Source organism: Pristiophorus japonicus, chromosome 4, assembly GCF_044704955.1.
Source record: "Pristiophorus japonicus isolate sPriJap1 chromosome 4, sPriJap1.hap1, whole genome shotgun sequence".
Taxonomy (NCBI): domain Eukaryota; kingdom Metazoa; phylum Chordata; class Chondrichthyes; family Pristiophoridae; genus Pristiophorus; species Pristiophorus japonicus.
The window spans coordinates 266,493,011-266,517,164 of record NC_091980.1 but is presented as its reverse complement, the minus strand read 5'-3'; the positions used below and the strand labels follow the sequence as shown (position 1 = coordinate 266,517,164).

Below are 24,154 nucleotides of genomic sequence, written 5' to 3'. Positions count from 1 at the left end.
TTTACAAAGCCAACTATCTCGTATGCTTTCTTAACTGCCTTCTCAACTTGCCATGCCACCTTCAAAGATTGGTGAATGTGCAACCCCAGGTCCCTCTGCTCTTGCACCCCCTCAATAGTACCATTTAGATATTGCAACCTTTCCATGTTGTTCCTCCGACTTCACATCACTTCACACTTATCCACATTAAATTGCATTTGCATGTGTCTGTCTGTCCTCCTGAAGTCTGCTACTCGCCTGCCCACTAATCTACGAAGTTTTGTATCATCCGCAAACTTGAACATTGGTCCAAGGTCATTTATATATTACAAGAAAAGCAATGGTGGAAACCCCATTACGTACTTCTCTCCAGTCAGAAAAACATCTGTTCACCACTATTCTCTGCCTTCTATCCTTTAGTCAATTACGTACCCAAGTTACCACCGTCCCTTTAATCCCATGTGCTTCTATTTTCCGAATAAGTCTGTTATGTGATATTTTATCAAATGCTTTTTGAAAGTCCATATATACAACATCTACAGCACTACCTTCATCAACCTGAGTACTCAATCAGGTTACTCAGACACGATTTGCCTTTGACAAATCCATGCTGACTTTCCCTTTATCAATCCAGGCTTCTCAAAGTGAGAATTGATTTTGTTCTTGATAGTGGTCTCTAGTGGTTTTCCCACCACTGACATTAAACTGACTGGCCTGTAGTTACCAGGTTTATCCTTCGCCCCTTTTTTGAATCGTGTTCTCTGCAGCATATAGTACAGAATAAGATCATACTTTGCCATGTCTTCCCAAAGGCCAGCATGCAATCCATCTATTTCCTGCACCATTGATCCCTTCTGGCTTGCAATAAAACCAGCCAATTCAGGCTGTGTGTGATTCTCCTGTCTGTCTCATTTTTAAAAATGTGTTTTTTGATTGCAGATGTGATTAAATGTATTTTTGCATTTAATATTCTTCATCTATTCAATAGTACAGAGCAGCTGATAGCATCTAAATCTAGTTTTGGTAACCTGAAAGCGATAATGTTTAACCACAAAACAATGGTAAGAGATGAAATAGTTGGACCCTGCAACTTTTAAGCATTGTTGTGACAAAGGTCTGATGCAAGAAATCATTTGGGTTTTTGTGTTTGAAGAATTATCCTAGGTGTCCTGGCCAATATTTTTCCCTCAATCATTCACTAGTTCTGTGGAAAGGCAAATTGTGCAAGAGGTCTGGAGAGCATATGTGACTCTCTGCAGACAAAAGGACAGAGATGGAGTGAGGAAATTCTAGGTCATTAAGTTTTACTTTAGTTGTTTGTAAACTATTGGTCTATAATATGGGATGAAATTACTAAGCACTTGAAGAAACACAAGTTCATCAGGACCAATCCATATGGATTTCTAAAATGCACATCATATTTGAGATCCCTTAAAGAATTCTTTTCAAGAAATAATGAGAATAGATAAACAAAAAATGCTTTAAGTGGTTTATATGTATTTTGTAAAAGCATTTGATAAAGCACCACGTAAGAAATTTATGGCAAAGATAATCACTCGTAGATTTAAGGGGAATGTGTCTGTGTGGATGCAGAGATGGTTAGAGGATAGAAGGTGAAAGGAAGCTTCTTGGATTAGAAGGAATGGTGTTCTGTAGATGACAGTTTTGGGCCCCATTCCTAGTTACTTTATACATAAATAGTATGGTCTTGGTAACTGAGAACATTATCATAATTTGCTGGTGATGCCAAGTATCAGAGGGATTGTGAAAGACTGTGCTTGCAGGATGGGTATATAGCTTGTAGGTGCAGGTTCATAAATAAAAATGTGAACGAATATATTTTGGAAGTATAGGGAAAGGCAATGCACTTTAAATGGCAAGATTTAAAATTATACGCAGATATACACATCATTGTCAGCTGTGGTTCAGTGGGTAGCACGCTCGCCTCTGAGTCAGAAGGTTGTGGGTTCAAGTCCCATGCCAGGAACATGAGCACATAAAACTAGACTGACACTCAGTGCAGTGCTGAGGGAGTGCTGCACTATTGGAGGTGCCGTCTTTCGGATGAGGCATTAAACCGAGGCCCTGTTTGCCCCCTCAGGTGGATGTAAAAGATCCCATGGCACTCTTTTGAAGAAGAGCAGGGGAGTTATCCTAGGTGTCCTGGCCAATATTTTTCCCGCCATCATAACATTAAAAACAGATTATCTGGTTATTATCGCATTGCTGTTTGTGGGAGTTTGCTGTGTGTAAGTTGGCTGCCGCGTTTCCCACATTACAACAGTGACTACATTCCAAAAGTACTTAATTGGCTGTAAAGCGCTTTGAGACGTCCGGTGGTTGTGAAAGGTGCTATATAAATGCAAGTCTTTTTTCTTAAAGGTGGCAGCACAAGTAGATAAAGCTTTTTTTTTAAAAAGCAAACCGAATCCTTGATTTTTGTATCTGGAGGCACTGAATAGAAAAGCATAGAGCTAATATTGATCTTTGTAGAAAATCTTGCGTGCAGTTGAGTATAGCCTACTAATAATTCAAGTTGTTTTAAAAGTTTAAAAGTATTTCCAAATTATTTTAAGTTACACAGGTTGATTGAGGGCTTAATAAATAGATTAAGAGTTGATTAAAAGTTATAGAAAAAAAGTTCTCCAAGTTGATTAAAAATGTAAACATTTTCCTGAATTGTTTAAAAAATTTAAAAGTTGATTAAAAGTTTAAAAATTGGGTCGCTTCGGCCGGTTCGACGCCAGCCCTGGATTCCCTTCAGCCGGTTCAGTGCCGGCCCCGAACAGATGTTTCATCGTACTTCCAGAACACTCCACCCCAGCGTCTTCCTTGTGGCTGGCGGGCCCCGGCGAGCCTCAGAAGAGTCGACGGGCCCCGGGGTCCTTTCGGCCCAGGATAGAAGCAGGCCGGTGTGGGATCCCTTCGGCCGGGGATAGAATTTGGAGGGAGGAGAGCATGGCGGGAGATCTGAGATGCAGTGATCGTGACCATCTTTAAAAGGGGGGGAAAAGTCCGACTGCGGCAACCACAGGGGAATCTCTCTGCTATTAACCACTGGGAAGATTGTCGCTAGAGTTCTCCTCAACCGTCTTCTCCCGTGGCCGAGGAGCTCTTCCCAGAATCACAGTGCGGATTTCGTCCCCTACGGGGCACAAAGGACATGATCTTTGCAGCGTGACGGCTGCAGGAAAAATGCAGGGGGCATCGCCGCCAGCCCTTTTACATTGCCTTTTTCGACCTTGCAAAGGCCTTTGACACTGTCAGCCGTGAGGGCTTATGGAGCGTCCTCCTACATATTAGATGCTCCCAAAAGTTTTTCAACATCCTTCGCCTGCTCCACGACGACATGCAGGCCGTGATCCTTACCAGCGGTTCCATTACAGACCCAATCCACATCCGGACCGGGGTCAAACAGGGCTGCGTCATCGCTCCAACCCTATTTTCAATCTTCCTCGCAGCCATGCTCCACCTCACAGTCAACAAGCTTCCTGCTGGAGTGGAACTAAACTACAGAACCAGTGGGAAGTTATTTAACCTACACCGCCTCCAGGCCAGGTCCAAGATCACCCCAACCTCTGTCGTTGAGCTGCAGTACACAGACGATGCCTGCGTCTGCGCAAATTCTGAGGCTGAACTCCTGGATATAGTTGATGTATTCACCGAGGCATATGACAGCATGGGCCTCATGCTTGACATCCGTAAGACAAAGGTCCTCCACCAGCCTGTCCTCGCCGCACAGCATTGGCCCCGTGTCAAGATTCACGGCACAACCCTCAACAACGTGGACCACTTCCCATACCTCAGGAGCCTTTTATCAACAACGGTAGACATTGATGCGGAGATTCAACATCGCCTCTAGTGCAGCCTTTGATCGCCTGAGGAAAAGAGAGTGTTCGAAGACCAGGCCCTCAAATCTACCACCAAGCTCATGGTCTACAGGGCTGTAGTAATACCCGCCCTCCGTATGGATCAGAGGCATGGACGATGTACAGAAGCCACCTCGAGTCACTGGAGATATATCATCAACGATGTCTCCAAGATCCTGCAAATCCCCTGGGAGGACAGGCGCACCAACATCAGTGTCCTCGCCCAGGCCAACATCCCCAGCATTGAAGCACTGACCACACTTGATCAGCTTCGCTGGGCAGGCCGCATAGTTTGCTTACCAGACACTAGGCTCCCGAAACAATTGCTCTATGTGGAGCTCCTTCATGGCAAACGAGCCAAAGGTGGGCAGCGGAAATGATTCAAGGACACCCTCAAAGCCTCCCTGGTAAAGTGCGACATCACCACTGACACCTGGGAGTCCCTGGCCGAAGCCCGCCCTAGGTGGAGAAAGTACATCCGGGAGGGTGTTGAGCTCTTCGAATCTCAATGCCGCGAGCGTGAAGAGATTAGGTGCAAGCAGCGGAAGGAGCGTGCGACAAATCAGTCCCACCTCCCCTTCCCCCAACGAATGTCTGCCCCACCTATGACAGGGTCTGTGGCTCTCTCATTGGACTGTTCAGCCACCAAAGGACTCTCTTTAGGAGTGGAAGCAAGTCTTCCTTGATTCCAAGGGACTGCCTGTGATGATGACCAATAATTCAAATTTGTACTTTGCATTGAAAATTTTAAGTTAGCCAATAATTTGAATTAAACTGTAAATAAAGAATTTGCATTTCTATAGCACCTTTCATGACCCAGTGATGTTCCAAAGCATCTTATGGTTAATGAGAAGTACTTTTGAAATGTGGTCACTGTTTTAATGCAGGAAACACGACAGCCAATTTGTTCACACACACACCAATTAAATAAATGACCAGATCATCTATTTTAGGTGTTGGTTGAGGGATAAATATTGGCCAGGATACCAGGAGAACCACTCTCCTCTTAGTAGAATAGTGCTGTGGCATCTTTTACATCCACCTGAGGACAGATGTAGCCTCGGTTTAATTTTTCATCTGAAAGACTGTACCTCTGACAGTGCAGTACACCCTCAGTACTGCACTGGAGTGTCAGCCTAGTGTCTCAAGTGGGACATGAATCCATGAGCTTCTGATTCCCGAGGCGAGTGCTACCACTGAGCCAAGGCTGAAACATTAACACCGCAAAGTGCTGAAATTTTTTTGAGGCAGCAGATAATTTGATTTAAATGACTAACTTAAGGTGTGCACGGTTTTGGGTACCCCAATATAGGAATGATATGATATAGCAATGAAAAGGCTTAATATAAATTTACCAGGGGTGATGAATTACAATTGTGAAGAAAAACTTTATAGCTTCAGTTTTTTCACTAGAACTGAGAACTGATTATCTGTGGAGGTCTTCAAAATTATGAATGGTTATGATAGAATGCATAATAAATTGTTTCCTGTTGGTTAGCGAGTCAGTAACAAAAGACCGCAACTTTTAGAATAGTCATGAAAGATTTAATGGGGATTTTTTTTTTAAGTCTTTCTTGGCTGCTGAATTCTCTGTCTCAAACAATGGAAACTGAGTACATAAATTATTTTTAAAGGGATTAGATATTGCTTGAAAAAGAAAAATATGGAAAATGAGCATGAGTGGAATTAGACTAGATGACTGGAGAAAAACACCAGTGCTGAATGGTCTTTTCTGTGCTGCAACATTGTGATTTTATAAGCATTTTTTCCCCATAGAAAAACCAAGATCTAAATTATATGTTGGTAAAGCATTTACTTATAATTTATTTGCCTTCTATGATAGATTAAACGGCCTTACTTCCATGTGAAGCCATTGGAAAAAGCCCAGCTAAAAAATTGGAAAGATTATCTTGACTTTGAGATAGAAAATGGAACCCTTGAGCGTGTTGTGGTTTTGTTTGAGAGATGCCTTGTCGCTTGTGCCCTTTATGAAGACTTCTGGATAAAGGCAAGTGTTTGTGTTGGAGCCTTACTTAAAGGGTACCATTTTTTTTTTACTTGGTGAAGCCCTGAATCTACAGATTCTACTGGAATTCTGTTTGGTTTGTAGTATTTGATTGTAATAAGGGCAAAAAAAAATCTTCAAGGGTGCCCAAAAGCTGTGACCCTAGTTAGTGTGTCGGACTCTAAACACTGACATGAAGTTTGATTTGATCTCAGCTGACTTGGGTTTCCTCAAAAGGTAGGATTGCCAGGTTGTTAAATGCACTTGCTGCATCCTTGGAAGTGTCAGATTGTATAGTTCTAACCTTCCAAAGACTGGTAAAGTCAATAATTTGAGGTTATTCAAGTTATATTTGTAATGAGTTTACCATCAAAGTACAAGTAAATATTCTGTCCTTTCCAAAAGTTGATCTTAGCAATGAAGTTAAATCAGATGGAATAGATCAACTGAACAACTAGAGCTATCATTTACTTTTATTTCATTATTCAAAAATATCAAAACCTTAGTAAAAAGTATTTACCAATCTATAACCTAGTCACTAGCTTAAGTCACAAGGAATGTTATTTATGAATTTTAAAATTTTTCAGTATGCTAAATACATGGAAAACCACAGTAATGAAGGTGTGCGGCATGTTTACAGCAGAGCATGTACAGTTCATCTCTCAAAGAAACCCATGGTTCACTTACTTTGGGCAGCTTTTGAGGAACAGCAAGGTAAGCTACTATAAATCATCAAAATAAACCTGAATCTATACTGCTTAATTCCATTTGATATAAATCCTTGAGCTGTGGCAATGAATTGATGTAGGTTTGTAAGGACTTAGTAAAGTGGGGCCAACAGCATTCTTGCAATAATGGCAGTGATCAGTTCCCAAGCAGTTATAACAATGTATATAAAATATTTTATTCACTTACGATTGTCTTTATTTTGTGATTTCTGTTTCCAGGGAACATTAATGAGGCAAGAATCATCCTGAAAGCATTAGAAGAATCTGTACCAGGGTTAGCCATGGTCCGCTTAAGACGAGTGAGCCTAGAGCGTCGCCATGGGAATATAGACGAAGCAGAGTTTCTGCTACAAGATGCTATTAAAAACAGTAAAACGCCCAGTGAAGCATCTTTTTATGCTGTGAAGTTGGCTCGTCTTTTATTCAAAGTAGAGAAGAGTCTTCCCAAGGCCAGGAAGGTTCTGGTGGAAGCAATAAACTTTGATAAGGTATGATGGAAATGATTTTCAAATGTAAACTTCAGCATTAAAACAATGACTTGTGCGAACCAAGCTTGTAGAGCAGAGAAGCACATTTCAGCTCTGATGAGGTTAAGGACCTCTTGTCAAGTATGGAACCATTCTGCGTCGTAGTAATGTTAATTTTAAGGAGCTTTTTAAATATAAACCGAAGTTGCATTGGATCACGTGGTGGCTGCTAAGATTCTTTACCAATCCCGTGAGAAATACCTCCAACTCATTTGCAGTTACCTTTCTAATATAAGGATTGGATTTGAAACTTCTTTGACTTTATATTCTCTCATCTATTCTCTCTTTCCCCCCCCCCCCCCCCCCCCAGATCATTGTCTACTCCAGTTCAGTGAGGAGGAGGGTGTGTTTTAAACCCAGCAGGGTTAGTCCTACCCTTTATTTAGATTGTTGGGTACAATATTGAAATATTAGCTGGAGTGACCAAAGGAATACGAAGTACAATTCAAATGCTATAAATATGAATCCTTTTGTAAGGCAAATATAGCCAGCTGGACTGAAATATCAACACTGTTTTAATCCCTGTTGAATTTTAATATCATCCCAAGCTGTGGTTACATGCCTGTTGTTCAGGAGGACAAGCTGCTGATCTTTAACCTGTTCCATGAGGAGAGAGGAACTGTTGCACCTTTCTCAAATTGCCAACATATTTTCAAAAGTCTGTGCCTATTTCTGGGTACTGTACTCACCACATTTCCAATTTCCTTATTAACAAGTCACAAGGATGCAACTGTCACATTATTTAACTTTTTAAAAAAATCCCTTAATTGTGATATGCAACTTTAACAACTCTCTGAAAATCAGACTTTCTTTAACTGTAGTTTTTAGTTCTATCAATGGATTCCTAAAGAGACTTGTACCCCTGTAGAAAGTTTAGTATCTATTGTGGCTAGGTGAGACAATATCGATGAAACACTGGATTAAAAAATTGTGTAGTTTAATAAAATACTTCAATCTTTGTTATGTGCCATATTTCTATATGAATCAGTCTTTTCATAAACACATTTGTGGGCAAATAGAACAGAACTATTTTTACTTCAGCTTTCACTTTCATCATTCCTGTGTGTATTTTCAGATTATCTTCTACAGTAATTTGACCCATTGGAACAGCTATAATGGCTTTATTCTACTACCATATACCATGCTGAATACAGCTGGGTATGTTCTCTTACTCCCATCCTGTGACACAAATTGTCACCTGTTCAGAATATGTATTTTTCAAAAAAGTGCTGATTTTTATTTTCCCTCCCATTCTCCAGGCTGTCTAAGACGAGTGCAACTCCTCCAAGGAAGCCCAAGTGCACATTCTTGTCAAGACTGGGAATCCGACTCCGGATTCTGATTTGGGAGCTCACCAATTAAATGTAGTCAGTTAGTTACTATGAAATGAGTAAAGTATTGCCATCTTTTAACTAGGTAGTATTACTGAGTTTTGCAAACATTTGGATGATGGTAGTGTCGACCTGTTTTGTGATTTTAGGAAAGCACCAAACTATATCTGAATCTTTTGGAACTTGAATACAACTCCGATCTCAAACTGAATGAGGAAAACATTCTGAGTGCTTTTGACACGGCAATAAATAGCTCGATGTCTTTAGAAACGAGGATAGCCTTCTCCCAGAGAAAAGTTGAATTTTTGGAGGACTTTGGCTCTGATGTGAAAAGGTAACATTTATTTATGCTTTGACAGACAGTATGAAACAAGGTGATAATTCCGATTAAAACAATTTCAATATTAATTTGGTTGCTTACTTGGTGAGCAACTGGTGAAAGCAGTGATAGATAATAAAGATTTGTTGCTTTTAAAACATCTGAAATTTTGGCTCTTACTGTTGACCTCGTCTTTAAATTGCATATTTCTTCTGTTTTTAAATGCAAGTGGAATTTTTCAACAGAATTCTGCATTGAACTGTTTTTATCAGAATGTCACCTTCCCATGTAATCCATAATCTAAGGATGTTTTATAAAATAAATCACAATTTGCTAGTTTGTTTTTAATTGGAAAAGCCTAAAATATGTAATTGAGGAAAAATCCATATAATAGCTGATCAGAATTTCCCTTTGGAAAAGCCTATTTAGGTATCATGACCTTTTGTTTAATTTTGTCTTAAGGCAATGTTTTTTGTGTTACTCTGTTTACATTATTTTAACGGTATTTTTTAATTCTTACTGGATTGATATCCTAACTTAGCTGGTTCACCTTCATCCTCATTCACTTGGTTAAGTAGAGCAACACATGAAATAGAGCCTGCTGTGTGTGTCAGTGTACTGTATACCACTTGGGAATCTGGTTAGATACACAATAACCAGCACACACACCAGTGGTGGTGCTCTACTTGTGATTGTCAATAAAAAATAACACACTTAGAGTTGCAATATTCTTTTTATCATCAACAATATCAAATTTTAAAATGTTAATGTATTTGGAAGTTTCCACTACAACTGTCTGCATGGAACACGACTAAAGCATTAACTATATTTGCATATCAGCAGTGCATTCAGTTCCAACCATATAAGAACATAACAACTTAAGAAATATGAGCAGGAGTAGACCAATTCAGCTCCTTGAGCCTACTCCATCATTCAATAAGATCATAGCTGATCTTCTACCTCAACACCACTTTCCTGAACTATCCCCATAATCCCTTGAGTCCCTTAACCTCCTTTTCTGATGGGAGGACCTGGCCCACAGGATAAAAATTACAAACTGCTGCAGTACAGAGTGACCTAGGAGTCCTTGTGCATGAAAGACAAAAAGTTAGTATGCAGGTACAGCAGGTAATCAGGAAGGCAAATGGAATGGCCTTTATTGCAAGGGGGGGTGGAGTAGAAAAGCAAAGAACACTTGCTACAACTGTACAGGGTATTGGTGAGACCACACTGAGAGTACTGAGTACAGTTTTGGTCTCCTTATTTAAGGAGGAATATACTTGCATTGGAGGATGTTCAGAGAAGGTTCACTAGGTTGATTCCTGAGATAAAGGATTTGACTTGTGAAGAAAGGTTGAGTAGATTGGGCCTACTCATTGGAGTTTAGAAGAATGAGGTGTGATCTTATTGAAACATATAAGATAATGAGGAGGCTCGACAAGGTCGGTGCAGAGAGGATATTTCCACTCATGGGGGAATCTAGAACTAGGAGCATAGTTTCAGAATAAGGGGTCGCCCTTTAAAACTGAGATGAGGAGGAATTTCTTCTCTCGGTTGTGAATCTGTGGAATTCGTTGCCCCCAGAGAGCTGTGGAGGCTGGGTCATTGAATATATTTAAGATGGAGGTCGACAGATTTTTGAGATAAGGGAATAAAGGGTTATGGGGAGCAGGCAGGGAAGTGGAGCTGAGCCCATGATGAGATCAGCCATGATCTTATTGAATGGCGGAGCAGGCTCGAGGGGCCAAATGGCTTACTCCTGCTCCTATTATGTTAATATCCAAAAATCTATCGATCTCTGTCTTGAATGTACTCAACGACTGAGCATCCACCACCCCTTGGAATCAAGAATTCCAAAGATTCACCGTTGTCTGTGAAGAAATTTCTCCTCATCTCGGTCCGAAATGGCCGACCCCATATTCTGAGACTGATCCCTGGTTCTAGACTCCCCAGCCAGAGGAAACATCCTCCCGGCATCTACCCTGTCAAGCCCAACCCTACATTCAAGTTCAGAACCACGAAATAAAACTATTGCTTCAGATATAGATTTTTAACCAATAAGGGAATTAAGGGTTACGGGGAAGAGGGCAGGTAAGTGGAGCTGAGTCCACGGCCAGATCAGCCATGATCTTATTGAATGGCGGAGCAGGCTCGAGGGGCTAGGTGGCCTACTCCTGTTCCTAATTCTTATGTTTATTAAATCTAGTACAAAGCATGCTGCTGAAGAGAGCAAGTCGAGAATATTATGTAACCATGCTATAAACACACACATTATACTTTCATCTCTTGATCATATTGAGTTAGGGCTGCTGTTCCCCTTCAGGCTAGTGCACGGAGAGATGTTGATTTAGCTACCTGAGAAATGCATGAGTACAACAGCCATGGGGTTATGATACTGGACTAGCATAAATGGCACATTGTGAAATTACATTCAATAAATCTGGTAATGTGGGATGGCACCAGAAAAAATTGTCATGAAATACCGCACTGTCATTTAAAAATCCAACTGGGTCCAGGGAAGAGAACCTGCTGCTCCTACCTGATCCAAACGTGTAAACCCCCCCCCCCCACCAGTCCCACATTGTGGTTGACTTTTGATGTCTTTACAGTACATGGGAATAGCCAATAAAATACTACCTTATCATTTGTTATGTTCATTTCCAGTTTTAAATTAGTCCTGGAGTATACATCAGTACCCAGACAAAATAGAGATTGGAACTGTTATTCTGAAATTTAATTGAATAGAACTACTTGCTGATATTTATGCTTTTAAATGCTTTGATTTATGTTTCAAAATCACTCATTTAATGTTCATTTGTTGTGTGTATATGTGTGTGTGTGTGTGTGTATGTGTATGTAATATATATATATATATATATATATATATATATAATCGTATGGAAATTGTTCAAGCTGTATGAAGCAGCAGCATCATGATGTTTAGTGGTTACTAATAAAGAATAATTAATTTCAGGTACCCATATTGACATATGCGGCTTACCTACAATATTTATGTAACCCCAATTTATTTAAGTTGGGTTGTAATTTCAGATGAGATGAAATGTGCACATTTTGGTATTCTGAGGGTGCAATGTATCTATTGAGCATTGAATGTAGTTGTTGGCAGATACAAAAACATTTTGAAATGGGCATCAACTTTCAAGCAACTATTTTAATCCGTTTTTCTGTCTTAACCTGCTTGATTAATTCCTTTTTAATGGAACGGCATCAATGGCAGCCTTTGGCCTGTTTCTAGTGATCTAGCATGTGATGTATTTTTGAGAATCAAATTATTATACACATATTTTTGAAATCTTTGTCCAGGATCTGCCATTAATTGTGTTCTATATCCTAGACTTATGGTGGCTTATGATGATCATCAAAAACTTTTAAAAGAGCAGGAGTCATCTAAAAGAAAGGCAGAAAATGGGCAAGTAGTGTTTTTAATGAATATATAAATAGCAATGGGTCAAATGTTGATTGAGGAACCGCAAGGTATTTGTGGTAAAGGATCATCCTTCTTTGTAAATGTTTTGTTTCCATGATGAGTTTTCTCTTTTCTCTGTACCCCATTGTACAGATTGGGTTTTATTGCTTGCAGCCAAAAATTGTATACTTAAAATGACATCAGCCCACTGTCATAAAGTGGTAGGACACCAATTCACATTTAACGTTCCTTGTACATGGTGTTGGGTGTTTAGGTTCAGATAGTTCCCAAAAAGGAGAGTTGCCCTAGGCAGCATTAATGCTCCTTGCACTGGCTCACATAACATAGGAACAAAAGCAAGCCATTCAGCCCCTTAAGCCTGTTTCCAGCTTTCAATTAGATCATAACTGATCTGCATCTTCACTCCATTTACCCATCTTAGTTCCACCAGAAGTGACATTAGCAGAGGCCCAAGAGTAAGTTACATACTATGGGCCCAAGTTTCCACATGATTCGCGCCTGATTTTTAGGAGCAACTGGTGGAGAACGGACTATTTTAGAAATCGCAATTCTCCACATTTTTTTTTTCTGCAGTTCTAGTCAGGTAGAACAGTTCTAGTTTAGAACAGAATTTTTTCTTCAAAAGGGGGCGTGTCCGGCCACTGACGCCTGATTTGAAAGTTTCCACAGTGAAAATGTACTCCAAACTAAAGTAGAATGGAGCCAGTGAAGATTTTTGTAGAACTGAAAAAACCTGTTCTACACATTAAAAAATCAGGCGTCCAGAACAAGGTGGGGGAAGGGAACTCATTAAATTCGACAATAAATCCTTATTTATACTTCTACAAATATTACACAAATAAATCCAACCTGAATAAACATTTATAAGCCAAGAAAAGATTAAATAAACCATCTTCCTACCTGTGTGAAAGTGCTTCAGCCAGGGAGAATGCTGCAGCCGTTCGTGCCGCTGAGAGTGGGAGTGGGGGCAGTCGGTGGGGGGAGCGGGTGTCTGGTCCGGGGGGGGGGGGGGGGGGGGGGGGGAGAGCGGGTGTCGGGTCGGGTCTGGTTGGCGCGGGGGGGGCGCGCGCGTGCGCGAGTGTTGGGTCTTGTCGTGGGGGGGGCAGGAGCTGGCCGTGGGAGGAGCCTCATTCACGCAGCCCCAGCGAGGCCATTCAGCCAGGGGCTAGTTCGGCGCCTGGAGCTACTGCACTTGCGTGCCGACTGTAGCGCGCATGTGCAGAGGTCCCGGCACTGTTTTCAGCGCCGGGACCTGGCTCCGCCCCCCTCCCCCACAGCTTGTGCTGGCTGCGCCGAGGGCCAGAGGACCTGTAAGTAGGTGGAGAATACCGAGGATTTTTTTAGGCGCCGTTTTAGGCGTGAAAAACGGGCGCCCAGCTCGGAGGGGTGCCCGTTTTTTTTCTTGTGGAAACTTGGGAAGGAACCAAGAAAAGGCAAAGGGAAGAATTTCTTAAAATTGTACGTTTCCACGTTTAACTTTTTTTGATGTATAAACTACTCATGGTTATGTGGCATTTTACACACTGAAGTCTGGGGGGAGGGGGTGTGGAGGAGAGAAGTGTGGCCACATTTTTAATGTATTTTTAGTAATCTCAGTGGGGAGTGGGACCACTGGGTTGCACCTCAAAATTATTTTTGTAGAAACCTCCCCCACCCTAGAATGGGCAGTAGGGCAACATTTTGAAAATATTTTAAAGGCCACACAGTAAGTGGGTGGGGTCACAGGCTCACTTTTAACCTGGTAAAGGCTTGGTAGGTAGTGTTTGGACGGAGCCACAATAAACGAGGAGTGAGGCCAAAGTGTCAAGCTGGCATAAGTAAGGAGTGAAAACACCAAGTAAGGAGTGAATTTCGGCCGCAGAATTTATTTTTTTACCTGGGAGCAGGGAATTTTGAACCAAATACGGTCAAAGACGGGCATCCATAAGCAGGAAAGGTTTGGTAGAGCATGGAGCAGCCATTAGTACCAACCACTGGGGTGGCTATAAAGATCAACGGCCAATTGAGGAGTGGGTTGGCTGAGGTTGCCTTAAATGCAAGCCAGGATGTGGGGAGCAGTTTTAAAACCAGAGTAGGCCATTCAACAACGGGACTGCTATAACTGCCACCAAGAAGCAGGAGCACCTTAAAATCCAAGTGGTGAGCATGGGAACGGAGCCACCATAACTGCCAACAGGGGAGTGAGGGTGCAATGCCAATCATAAAGGCTGAGATGAAGGCAGCCATAGGGCAGAAGCAAGGCCTGAGACCACCATGGACAAGTATTGATATCCTTTTATTCTGTTTTGTCTGGATTGATATCTAGGTGCAGAGTTGAAATGGTGTTCTAACTTTGCAATCCAACAAGATTCTGAAGTTTAAATATGTCTCTGTAATTTTACTTTACCATAGAACATTCCTCCTTGTAATCTTTTGAATGAAAAGTAATTTAAATTTGCAACTTTTTTAGTTTTTCTGTGACCTAATATGGTTGTCTCAGAATTTTCACAACAAATGTCTTCTCTTTAAATTAATGTGTTGTTGTGGAATGAAGTGCATTCAATATATATGTCTAAATGTGACAGGTCAGAAGAACCAGAAGGGAAAAAGCAAAGGAGTGATGCAACATTAGCATCTACCCAGCTGATGAGTGGGGACTTGCAGGCTAATCAGGCTGCATATAACTACAGTGCTTGGTATCAGGTGGGTAGTTTCTGCTCAAATTATAGATTATCAATGAAAAAACTTGGTGTTAAACCTGAGAATCATAAAATCCATTTCTGATTTATTTGGAAGATTATTGAATTTCCTTATCCAGTTTGGTATTTTATTAATGCATATCTGATGCTCCATTTTGTAAAAAAAATTCTAATTGAAATGTTGACTTGGATTGAGTGTTCGGATGTTTAATTTGTGTAGCTGTGCATGTTCAATCTGCTTAGCTAGAGACACCTCTATTGCAGAATAGCACTAAGGACTGCTCAAGTGTGACTTCCCTCAAATTCACCTGTCGGGGGATGCTTCCAATCAGCATAGCTCGGGTTGGGAACTGAGTGGAGCAAATATTAAATCTACAATAGCTTAGTGAGCCGTAGAGCCCAGGAAGGCCCCTGATGTATCTTTTTGGTCTGTGCGGAGCTATCTGATCTCAAATGGGATGATGAGGATGCTACAGTTGCCTTCACATCCTTGAACTAAGATGGAAGGGGAAAAGTCAACCAGGATCACATTCCCAATTACTATTCTGTCTGAAAAATACATAGGTATGTTTATTACATGAGGGCCGGATCGGGTCAGTTGTAATGTTCCCATGGTTGGGTAGTCTACTGATTCTCGCTGTCCAGCTGCATACTTGAAAATGACCATTTGGAGTGCAGTTCCGTGGATTCCAGTTGCTTTTGCATACCTCATCCAAAAGGAGTTTCCATTTTCAGGAGGAGCAAAATAGTGCTTCCAAAAAGTACAATGTGCCTCGTACTTTGCCGGTTTTGACTTTTCAGCACGTACAAAGGCAAGCAGCTAAAATCTCATTTGTCCTATTTGAATTTGAGTTTTCTGCTCATGGTCTTTATTTGAAAATAAAATTAGGATAGAAAATTAAATCCACCAATTTCACCTATAATGTGTAAAGTGCAAGGTGAATCCATTTAAATTCCTTCCCTGACTAGGGTTTTAAGATTAATAGTACACCTTACCCACATTGAAATGCTGTGCCATGATGCCTTTTTTTTTAATAGTTACTGTCCCTCGATTTGCAAGTTTCGCAGGTTATATCTTGTGCTTTACTATGGCATATTCACTGTCTTATGTTCCCTTTAATTTTTTGGGGGGTACGCGGCCCCTTCAAAATATTGTGCATGCGCATTTTTTTCCCACTTGCAAACCGGTGAAGCGGTTGCACGGGAGCTCCACACAGCTGTGTGGCACGGAGCTTAAAGAGAATGTGGTTCACTGTTCTGTGGAGCTCATTTCAATACATATATTGCTTTTTCACAGCCAGCTCTCGTAATCCAGATAACTTGAGTTAAAATCCATCCATAGCAGTTTGAGAATTTGAATTCGGTTTATAAAAAAAATTGTTTTAATATTTGTATCAGTACAAATCATAAAAATCCAACTGGTTCACTAATGTCCTTTAGGAAAGGAAAGTTGCTGTCCTTACCCAGCCTGGTTGATATTGACTGGAGTCCCACACCAATGTGGTTGGCTCTAAACTGTTCTCTGAAGTTGCCTAGCAAGCCACTCAGTAGTATCAAACCACTACAAAGAATAACGGAATAAAACCAGATGGGCCAACGAGCACATTTCACCCTGCACAGTCCTTCTCGCTAACATCTGGGGACTGGTGCCAAAATTGGTCTGTGGGACAACTCTCCCAATCAAGCAGGTGGGGTAGCTCTGTTAAAGGATGAGATCAGTGCAGTAGTGAGAAATGATATTGGCTCAGAAGATCAAGATGTAGAATCAGTTTGGGTGGATATAAGAAATAATAAGGGGAACAAGTCACTGGTGGCCATAGTCTATAGTTCCCCTAACAGTAGCTACACTGTTGGCCGGAGTATAAATCGGGAAATAATGGAAACTTGTAAAAAAGGATCGGCAATAATCATGGGCGATTTTAATCTTCTTACTGATTGGACAAATCCTTCAGGCTATCTTGGCCAATTTGAAGAGTTCATAGTGTGTATCCGGGATGGTTTCCTTGAACAGTATGTTGTGGAATCAACCAGGGAGCAGGCTATCTTAGATCTGGTACTGTGTAATGAGACAGGATTAATAAATGATCTCAGTGAAGGATCCTCTAGGAAAGAGTGACCATAGCATGGTTGAATTTCAAATTCAGTTAGAGGGAGAAAGTTGGATCTCAAACCTGTGTCTTGATCTTAAATAAAGGCGATCACAAAGGTATGAAGGCAGAGTTGGCTAAAGTGCACTGGGAAAATAGATTAAAGTGTAAGACAGTTGATGAGCAGTGGCGGACATTTAAGGAGATATTTCGTAACTCAACAGAAATACATTCCAGTGAGAGGAAAGATTTTAAGAGAAGGGAGAACCATCCATGGTTAACTAAGGAAGTAAAGGATGGTATCAATTTGAAAACAATGGCATACAAAGTGGCCAAGATTAGTGGGAGGCCAGAGGATTGGGAAACTTTTTTAAAAAACCAGCAAAGGATCAAATAAATAATAATAGAGGGAAGATAGATTGAGAGAGTAAACAAGCAAGAAAAAGAAAAACAGATAGTAAGAGTTTCTGCAGGTATATAAAAAGGAAGAGTAGCTAAAGTAAACATTCATCACTTAGAGGATGAGGCTGTGGAATTAATAATGGAGAACAGGCAAATAGCAGAGACTTCGAACAAATATTTTGTATCGATCTTCACGGTAGAAGACACTAAAAACATCCCAATAATGGATAATCAAGGTGCTATAGGGAGGGAGGAACTTAAAATAATCACTATCGCTAAACAAAAAGTACTCGGTAAAATAATGGAACTAAAGATGGACAAGTCCCTGGGACCTGATGGCTTGTATCCTAGGATCTTAAAAGAAGTGGCTGCAGAGACAGTGGATGCATTGGTTGTAATTCCCTGGATTCTGGAGAGGTCCCAGTGGAAAACTGCAAATGTAACGCTCCCATTTAAAAAAGGAGGCAGACAGAAAGCAGGAAACTAGACCAATTAGCATAACCTCAGTCGTTGGGGAAAATGCTGGAATCCATTATTAAGGAAGCAGTAGCGAGACATTTGGAAAAGTATAATTCAATCAAGCAGATTTAGCATGGTTTTATGAAAGGGAAATCATGTTTGACAAATTTGCTGGAGTTCTTTGAGGAAGTAATCAGGAAGGCAAATGGAATGTTGGCTTTTATTGCAAGGGGGATGAAGTATAAAAGCAGAGAAGTTCTACAATTGTACAGGGTATTGGTGAGGCCACACCTGGAGTACTGCGCACAGTTTTGGTCTCCATATTTAAGGAAGGCTATACTTGCATTGGTGACTGTTCAGAGAAGGTTCACTAGGTTGATTCTAGAGATGAGAGGGTTGTCTTATGAAGATAGGTTGAGTAGGTTGGGCCTAATACGCATTGGAGTTCAGAAGAATGAGAGGAGATCTTATCAAAACATGATCGAGGGGGCTCGACAAGGTGTATGCAGCGAGGATATTTCCACTCATGGGGGAAACTAAGATTAGGGGGCATAGTCTCAATAAGAGGCCGCTCATTTAAAACTGAGATTAGGAGAAATTTCTTCTCTCGGCGGGTTGTAAATCTGTGGAATTCTCTGTCCTAGAGAGCTGTGGAGGCGGGGTCATTGAATATATTTACGCCGGAGATAGACAGATTTTTGAGTGATAAGGGAATAAAGGGTTATGGGGAGCGGGCAGGGAAGTGGAGCTGAGTCCATGATCAGCCATGTTATTAAATGGCAGAGCAGGTTTGAGGCCCCAAATGGCCTACTCCTGCTCCTATTATGTTCTAGCTGTACACTCAGCCAATGCCCCAGAATCCTCCATCATTATCCCTGGGTATGTCCTGTCCTAGCAAGACAGATTCACAAGAGTTGGGGCACAATTATATACTTTTGGGTGAAGTGGGAGGGTGTCCCTGGAAGTCCTCAGCATTGACTCCGGGCCTTGTGAAGTCTCATGGCTTCAGATCAAACATAGGGAAGGAAAACTCCTCCTGACTACCACCTACCGCTCTTCCTCAGCTGATTAAACCCATGCTCTTCCATGTTTAAAACCATTCGGACAAAGCAAGAGCACAGAATGTGCTCCAAATGTCCATCACCGTGAGTGGCCAGTAGTACCATCACTGATCAAGCTGGCTGAATCCTAAAGAACACAGCTGCCAGACAAGTCTTGTGACCGGTGATGAGAACAAACATGAGAGTATAACTTACTTGACATCGTCCTCACCAATCTAGCTGTCACCGATGCATTTGTCCACGATGGCATTGGTGGGAGTGATGGTCGTTGCGGACACCTAGTCCCACTTTCACACTGAGGACACACTATTTCTAGTGTTCCTTCTAAGAGGTCGCGCAGCAATGGGAAAGGACCCGTGCTGGCCACTCACCGGCTTCTCCATTGTAAATGCTGTGAATGCACAGAAATTTTTTTTTTTTTTTTTAAAACCGTCCATGCAAAGTGCAGCTTACAGGGAACATGGAATATTGTGTCGGTATGTCACTACCAACATGCTAAGTGGGATTGATTTTAAAATAGATCTAACTGCTCCAAGGACCATCAGCAGCAGCTTAATTGTGTACCACAACAATCTGTAATCTCTTGGTCTGCCATCCTCCATTACCATCAAGCCAGGTGATCAACCCTAGTTTGATGTGTAGAAGAGCTTGTGAGGACCATGAGGTGCCACCTGGTGAAGGTAGAACCTAGGACAATATGAATGATAAACAGAAAAAACGGCATGCTATTGATGGTGTTAAGGAATCCCACAATAAATGGCTCGGATCAAAGTTCTGCAGCAGTGCCACATCCAATCGTGAATGGTGGTGGACAATGAAACAGTTAATGGGAGGAGGATGCTCATGAACATCCCCTTCTGCAACAATATCAAAGTCCAGTATACGAGTGCAAAAGACAAGGCTGAAGCATCTGCAGCCATCTTCAGCCAGGTTGTCACTATCACGAGTGTCAGTCTTCAGCCAATTCGATTCATGCCTCGTGATGGCAAGAAATAGCTGAGTGCGCTGGACACAGCAAAGGCTATGGGCCCCAACAGCTTCCTGGCTGTAGTGCTGAAGACCTGTGCTCTAGAACTAGCTGATCTCCTAGCCAAGCTATTCCAGTAGTTACAACACTGGCATCTACCTGATAATGTGGACATTTGTCCTATCCACAAAAAGCAGGATATACCTGGCCAATTACCACCCTAACAACATACTTCCAATCGTCAGCAAAGTGGTGGAAGGAGGTGTCAATAGACCTATTAAGTGGCACTTGCCCACCAGTAACTTGCTCACCGATGCTGCGTCCAGGACCACTCGCCTCCAGTCCTTATTAGTGTTAATCTAAACATGGACATTAGCTGAATTTCAACAGTAAGGTGACAGTGGCTGCCTTGCAGCATTCAACAGAATGTAGCACCAAGGAGCCGTAGTAAAACTAAAGTCAGTACGGATTCTCTAGCGGCTGGAGTTGTACCTGGCACAAAGGAAGATGGTCGCTTCAGCCCAGGACAGCATTGTAGGAGTATCTGAGGGCAGTATCAGCTTGCTTCATCCATGACCTTCCCCATCATAAGGTCAGAAGCATGGCTGTTTGCTAATAATTTCATAATGTTCAGCTCTATTTGCAATTTCTCAGATAATGAAGCACTCCATGCCCACGTGTAGCAAGACCTGGACAACATCCAGGCTTGGGCTGATGTGTGTGCGAATGTTACTTGCCACCTAATCGCCAAGCAACGTCCATCACCAGCAACAGAGCCTAACCCACCTCTTGACATTCAGTGCATTACCATTGGCATGTCCACCAGTATCAACATCCTGGAAGATCACCATTGACTAGAAACTTAACTTGACCAGCTAAAAATGTCGTGGCTACTAGAGCAGGTCAACAGCTGGTTATTCTGTGGCGAGTAGATCACCACCTGACTTTCTCACCACCTACAAGGTACAAGTCAGGAGTGTATTGAAATACTCTTCGCTTGCCTGGATGAGTGGAACTACAGCAACATGGTAAGCTCAACACCATCCAGACAAAGCAGTCCACTTGAACAGCACATCATCCACTAGCCTAAACATCCACCTTCTCCACCGCCACCACTCTACTGTGGCTGTAGTATGTACTAATGACATGATGCACTGCAGCAGCTCACCTCGGTTTCTTGTGCAGCATCTCCCAAACACATGACCTCCACCACCTAAAAGGATAAAGGTAGTAGGTGCATGGGAACACCATCACCTGCAAAGTTCCCCTCCAAGTCACAAACCATCTTGACTTGGAGATATATTGTCGTCTCTTCGTCATTGCTGGGTCAAAATCCAAGCATTCTGCCTAGTAGCACCGAGGAAGCACCTTCACGTGGACTGCAGCGGTTCAAGAAGGTGGCTCACCATCACATTTTCTCAGAGCAAGTGGAGTAGGCTGTACCCAAATCCTGGGAATTTAAAACTTTTATATTCACCCTCATTTTATAATACTTTCCTAAGGATGCGAGATATTGGTTACCATATTTTTCACATTCTTTTTCAACACTACTCAAGTAATTGAGAACCTATGTGAAGTAGGAAAGGAAGCAATTGGTGGACTGACTTTTTAAACTCAATCACCTGGGTTTAAATCCAGCCCATATACTGAGATGGAAGTCTTGTATGTCTGCTGGCTCTATGGATCTTGCACAAAATTAGCTTTGGCTGTCTATCCAATATCTAATGAACTTCGGCCTGCACAACCTTCACCTAGTTCAATACTAATTGCTACTCAGGCTACAGAACCGCTGACTGGTGTGGGAAAAGGTAAAATATTGCATTGCAGCAGTAGGGGTGCTCTTCTAAAGTTGGGGCTGCAGCACGGCAATGTCGAGAGAATTTTTATTTACTTGCAGAGTCAGCATGGATTTATGAAGGGGAAGTCATGTTTGATAAATTTGCTGGAATTCTTTGAGGATGTAACGAACAGGGTGAATAAAGGGAAATGAGTGGATGTGGTGTATTTGGACTTCCAGAAGGCATTTGACAAGGTGCCACATAAAAGATTACTGCACAAGATAAAAGTTCATGGGGTTGGGGGGGTAATATATTGGCATGAATAGAGGATTGGCTAACAAAACAGAGAGTCGGGATAAATGGTTCATTCTCTGATTGGCAACCAGTAACTAGTGGGGTGCTGCAGGGATTTGTACTGGGACCCCAACTATTTATAATCTATATTGACGACTTGGAAGAAGAGACTGAGTGTAACCTAGCCAAGTTTGCTGACGGTACAAAGATGGGAGGAAAAGCAATGTGTGAGGAGAACACACAAAAATCTACAAAAGGACATAGGCAGGCTAAGTGAGTGGCAAAAATTTGGCAGATGGAGTATAATGTTGGAAAGTGTGATGTCATGCATTTTTGCAGAAAAAAAATCAAAGAGCAAATTATTATTTAAATTGAGAGAGAGTACAAAGTGCTGCAGTACAGTGGGACCTGGGGGTACTTGTGCATGAAACACAAAAGGATAGTATGCAGGTACAGCAAGTGCTCAGGAAGGCCAATGGAATCTTGGCCTTTATTGCAAAGGGGATGGCATATAAAAGCAGGGAAGCCTTGCTACAGTTATACAGGGTATTGGTGAGGCTACACCTGGAGTACTGCGTGCAGTTTTGGTTTCTATATTTACGAAAAGATATACTTGCTTTGGAGGCACTTCAGAGAAGGTTCACTAGGTTGATTCTGGAGATGGGGGGTTGACTTATGAGGAACGGTAGAGTAGGTTGGGCCTCTACGCATTGGAATTCAGAAGAATGAGAGGTGATCTTATTGAAACGTATAAGATTATGAGGAGGCTTGACAGGGTGGATGCAGAGAGGATGTTTCCACTGATTGGGGGAGACTAGAACTAGAGGGCATGATCTTAGACTAAGGGGCTGGTCGCTCATATAAAACTAAGATGAGGAGCAATTTCTTCTGAGGATTGTAAATCTGTGGAATTCGCTGCCTCAGAGCTGTGGAAGCTGGGACATTGTCTATTTCTGTCTTAAATTTATTCAGTTTCTTAAAGGATAAGGGAATAAGGGGTTATGGAGAGCAGGCAGGGAAGTGGAGCTGAGTCTGTGATCAGATCAGCCATGATACTGAATGGCAGAGCAGGCTCGAGGGGCAATATGGCCTACTCCTGTTCCTATTTCTTGTGTACTTATGACCTGGAAGGACTTAATGTTGACACCGGAAGCCCAAAATGGTGGTATCACCATGGCAAACATTTTTTAAAGTTTATTTTTGTGAGAAAGTTTGTTTACAAACCTCTGCTCTATATTTAACCAGTTTTTTTTGTCTTCGCCAACAGTACAATTATCCAACGCCCTGGAGCTATGGGCAGTATTATCCACCTCCTCCTACCTAATTTGCTGGAATTTCCTGCGGGACTGAAGTGTTTCCTTTCATTTTAAAAGTAATGTGGAAAATATTGCATTTTAATGGCTGTTATCTACGACTTGTGAAATTATTTTTTTTTGAAGGAATAAGATTGGGGAAAAGTTGTTTATTGCAAAATATGAGGTCAGGCATGGTTTGTGTTCAAAAACATTTTGAATTCTCGTATCTTTTTGAATGATTTAAAAAAAAATATTCTATTCATACTTTTAATTTGTTAATAAGCAAATAAATTTTTAAGTGCTGCAGAGCACCATTGATATAGTTTCTTAACTGGCAATTTCATGCAAACATAGAATTTTGAAAAATTGCTAAGAAAAATATGTAATAAAGTTTAAAAGTACAACTAGTACATTTGTAATTCTGAGATGGGTTAACTTCAAAGAAGTATTTTGCTTTTTGTATTTAATTAAAATATAACTACACATCTGCGAGCCCTGACTTTTCATACCTAAAAGTCAATGATAACTCTTGCTTTGTGGAAGTAGTACTGATGTATCCAGTAATTATTATGCAATGGGATCTTGAAGATCTGTTCTCGACTACACTAAACTGAAATTGAGTTGCTCCGTGTTTCCAGTTTGTTCAACATTAAACATAGAGTTGCCACTTGCACGTGCTCTCATTTTAAATGCAATTTTATTTAACAAAGGGAACTCCACCGGCTATATCTGCTAATAAGCAGCAAGTATGAAAGAGGCGGTATGCATACATACCATTTAGAGGCTGTCTTACTTTTGAGCATTCTTTTATATTTAAACTGACACAGAACATGAAACTTGACGCATTCAAAAAATAAAATGGCTTCCTATTAAGTATACAAGAACAACAAGAGAATATAGATTCAAGATTGTGAGCAGCAAGCTTAA

At 41.4% G+C, this 24,154-nt stretch overlaps 1 protein-coding gene across 3 annotated transcripts in view; it reads left to right on the top strand.

Moving 5' to 3' along the window:
- Nucleotides 1-23,900, top strand: part of prpf39 (PRP39 pre-mRNA processing factor 39 homolog (yeast)) — a 52,776-nt gene extending 28,876 nt beyond the window's left edge. Inside the window, exons 8-14 of one of the 3 annotated variants that reach the window (XM_070879420.1) lie at nucleotides 5,692-5,856; nucleotides 6,441-6,567; nucleotides 6,801-7,069; nucleotides 8,589-8,773; nucleotides 12,114-12,188; nucleotides 14,771-14,888; nucleotides 23,200-23,900. In XM_070879420.1, coding sequence (XP_070735521.1) covers nucleotides 5,692-5,856; nucleotides 6,441-6,567; nucleotides 6,801-7,069; nucleotides 8,589-8,773; nucleotides 12,114-12,188; nucleotides 14,771-14,888; nucleotides 23,200-23,256 — 996 coding nt within the window. In that variant the 3' untranslated portion in view covers nucleotides 23,257-23,900. Of the gene's footprint in view, nucleotides 1-5,691; nucleotides 5,857-6,440; nucleotides 6,568-6,800; nucleotides 7,070-8,183; nucleotides 8,473-8,588; nucleotides 8,774-12,113; nucleotides 12,189-14,770; nucleotides 14,889-23,199 lie in introns of those variants that run through there. The other 2 variants (XM_070879423.1, XM_070879421.1) reach the window with 2 other exon arrangements.
- Nucleotides 23,901-24,154: the final 254 nt, after the last annotated feature.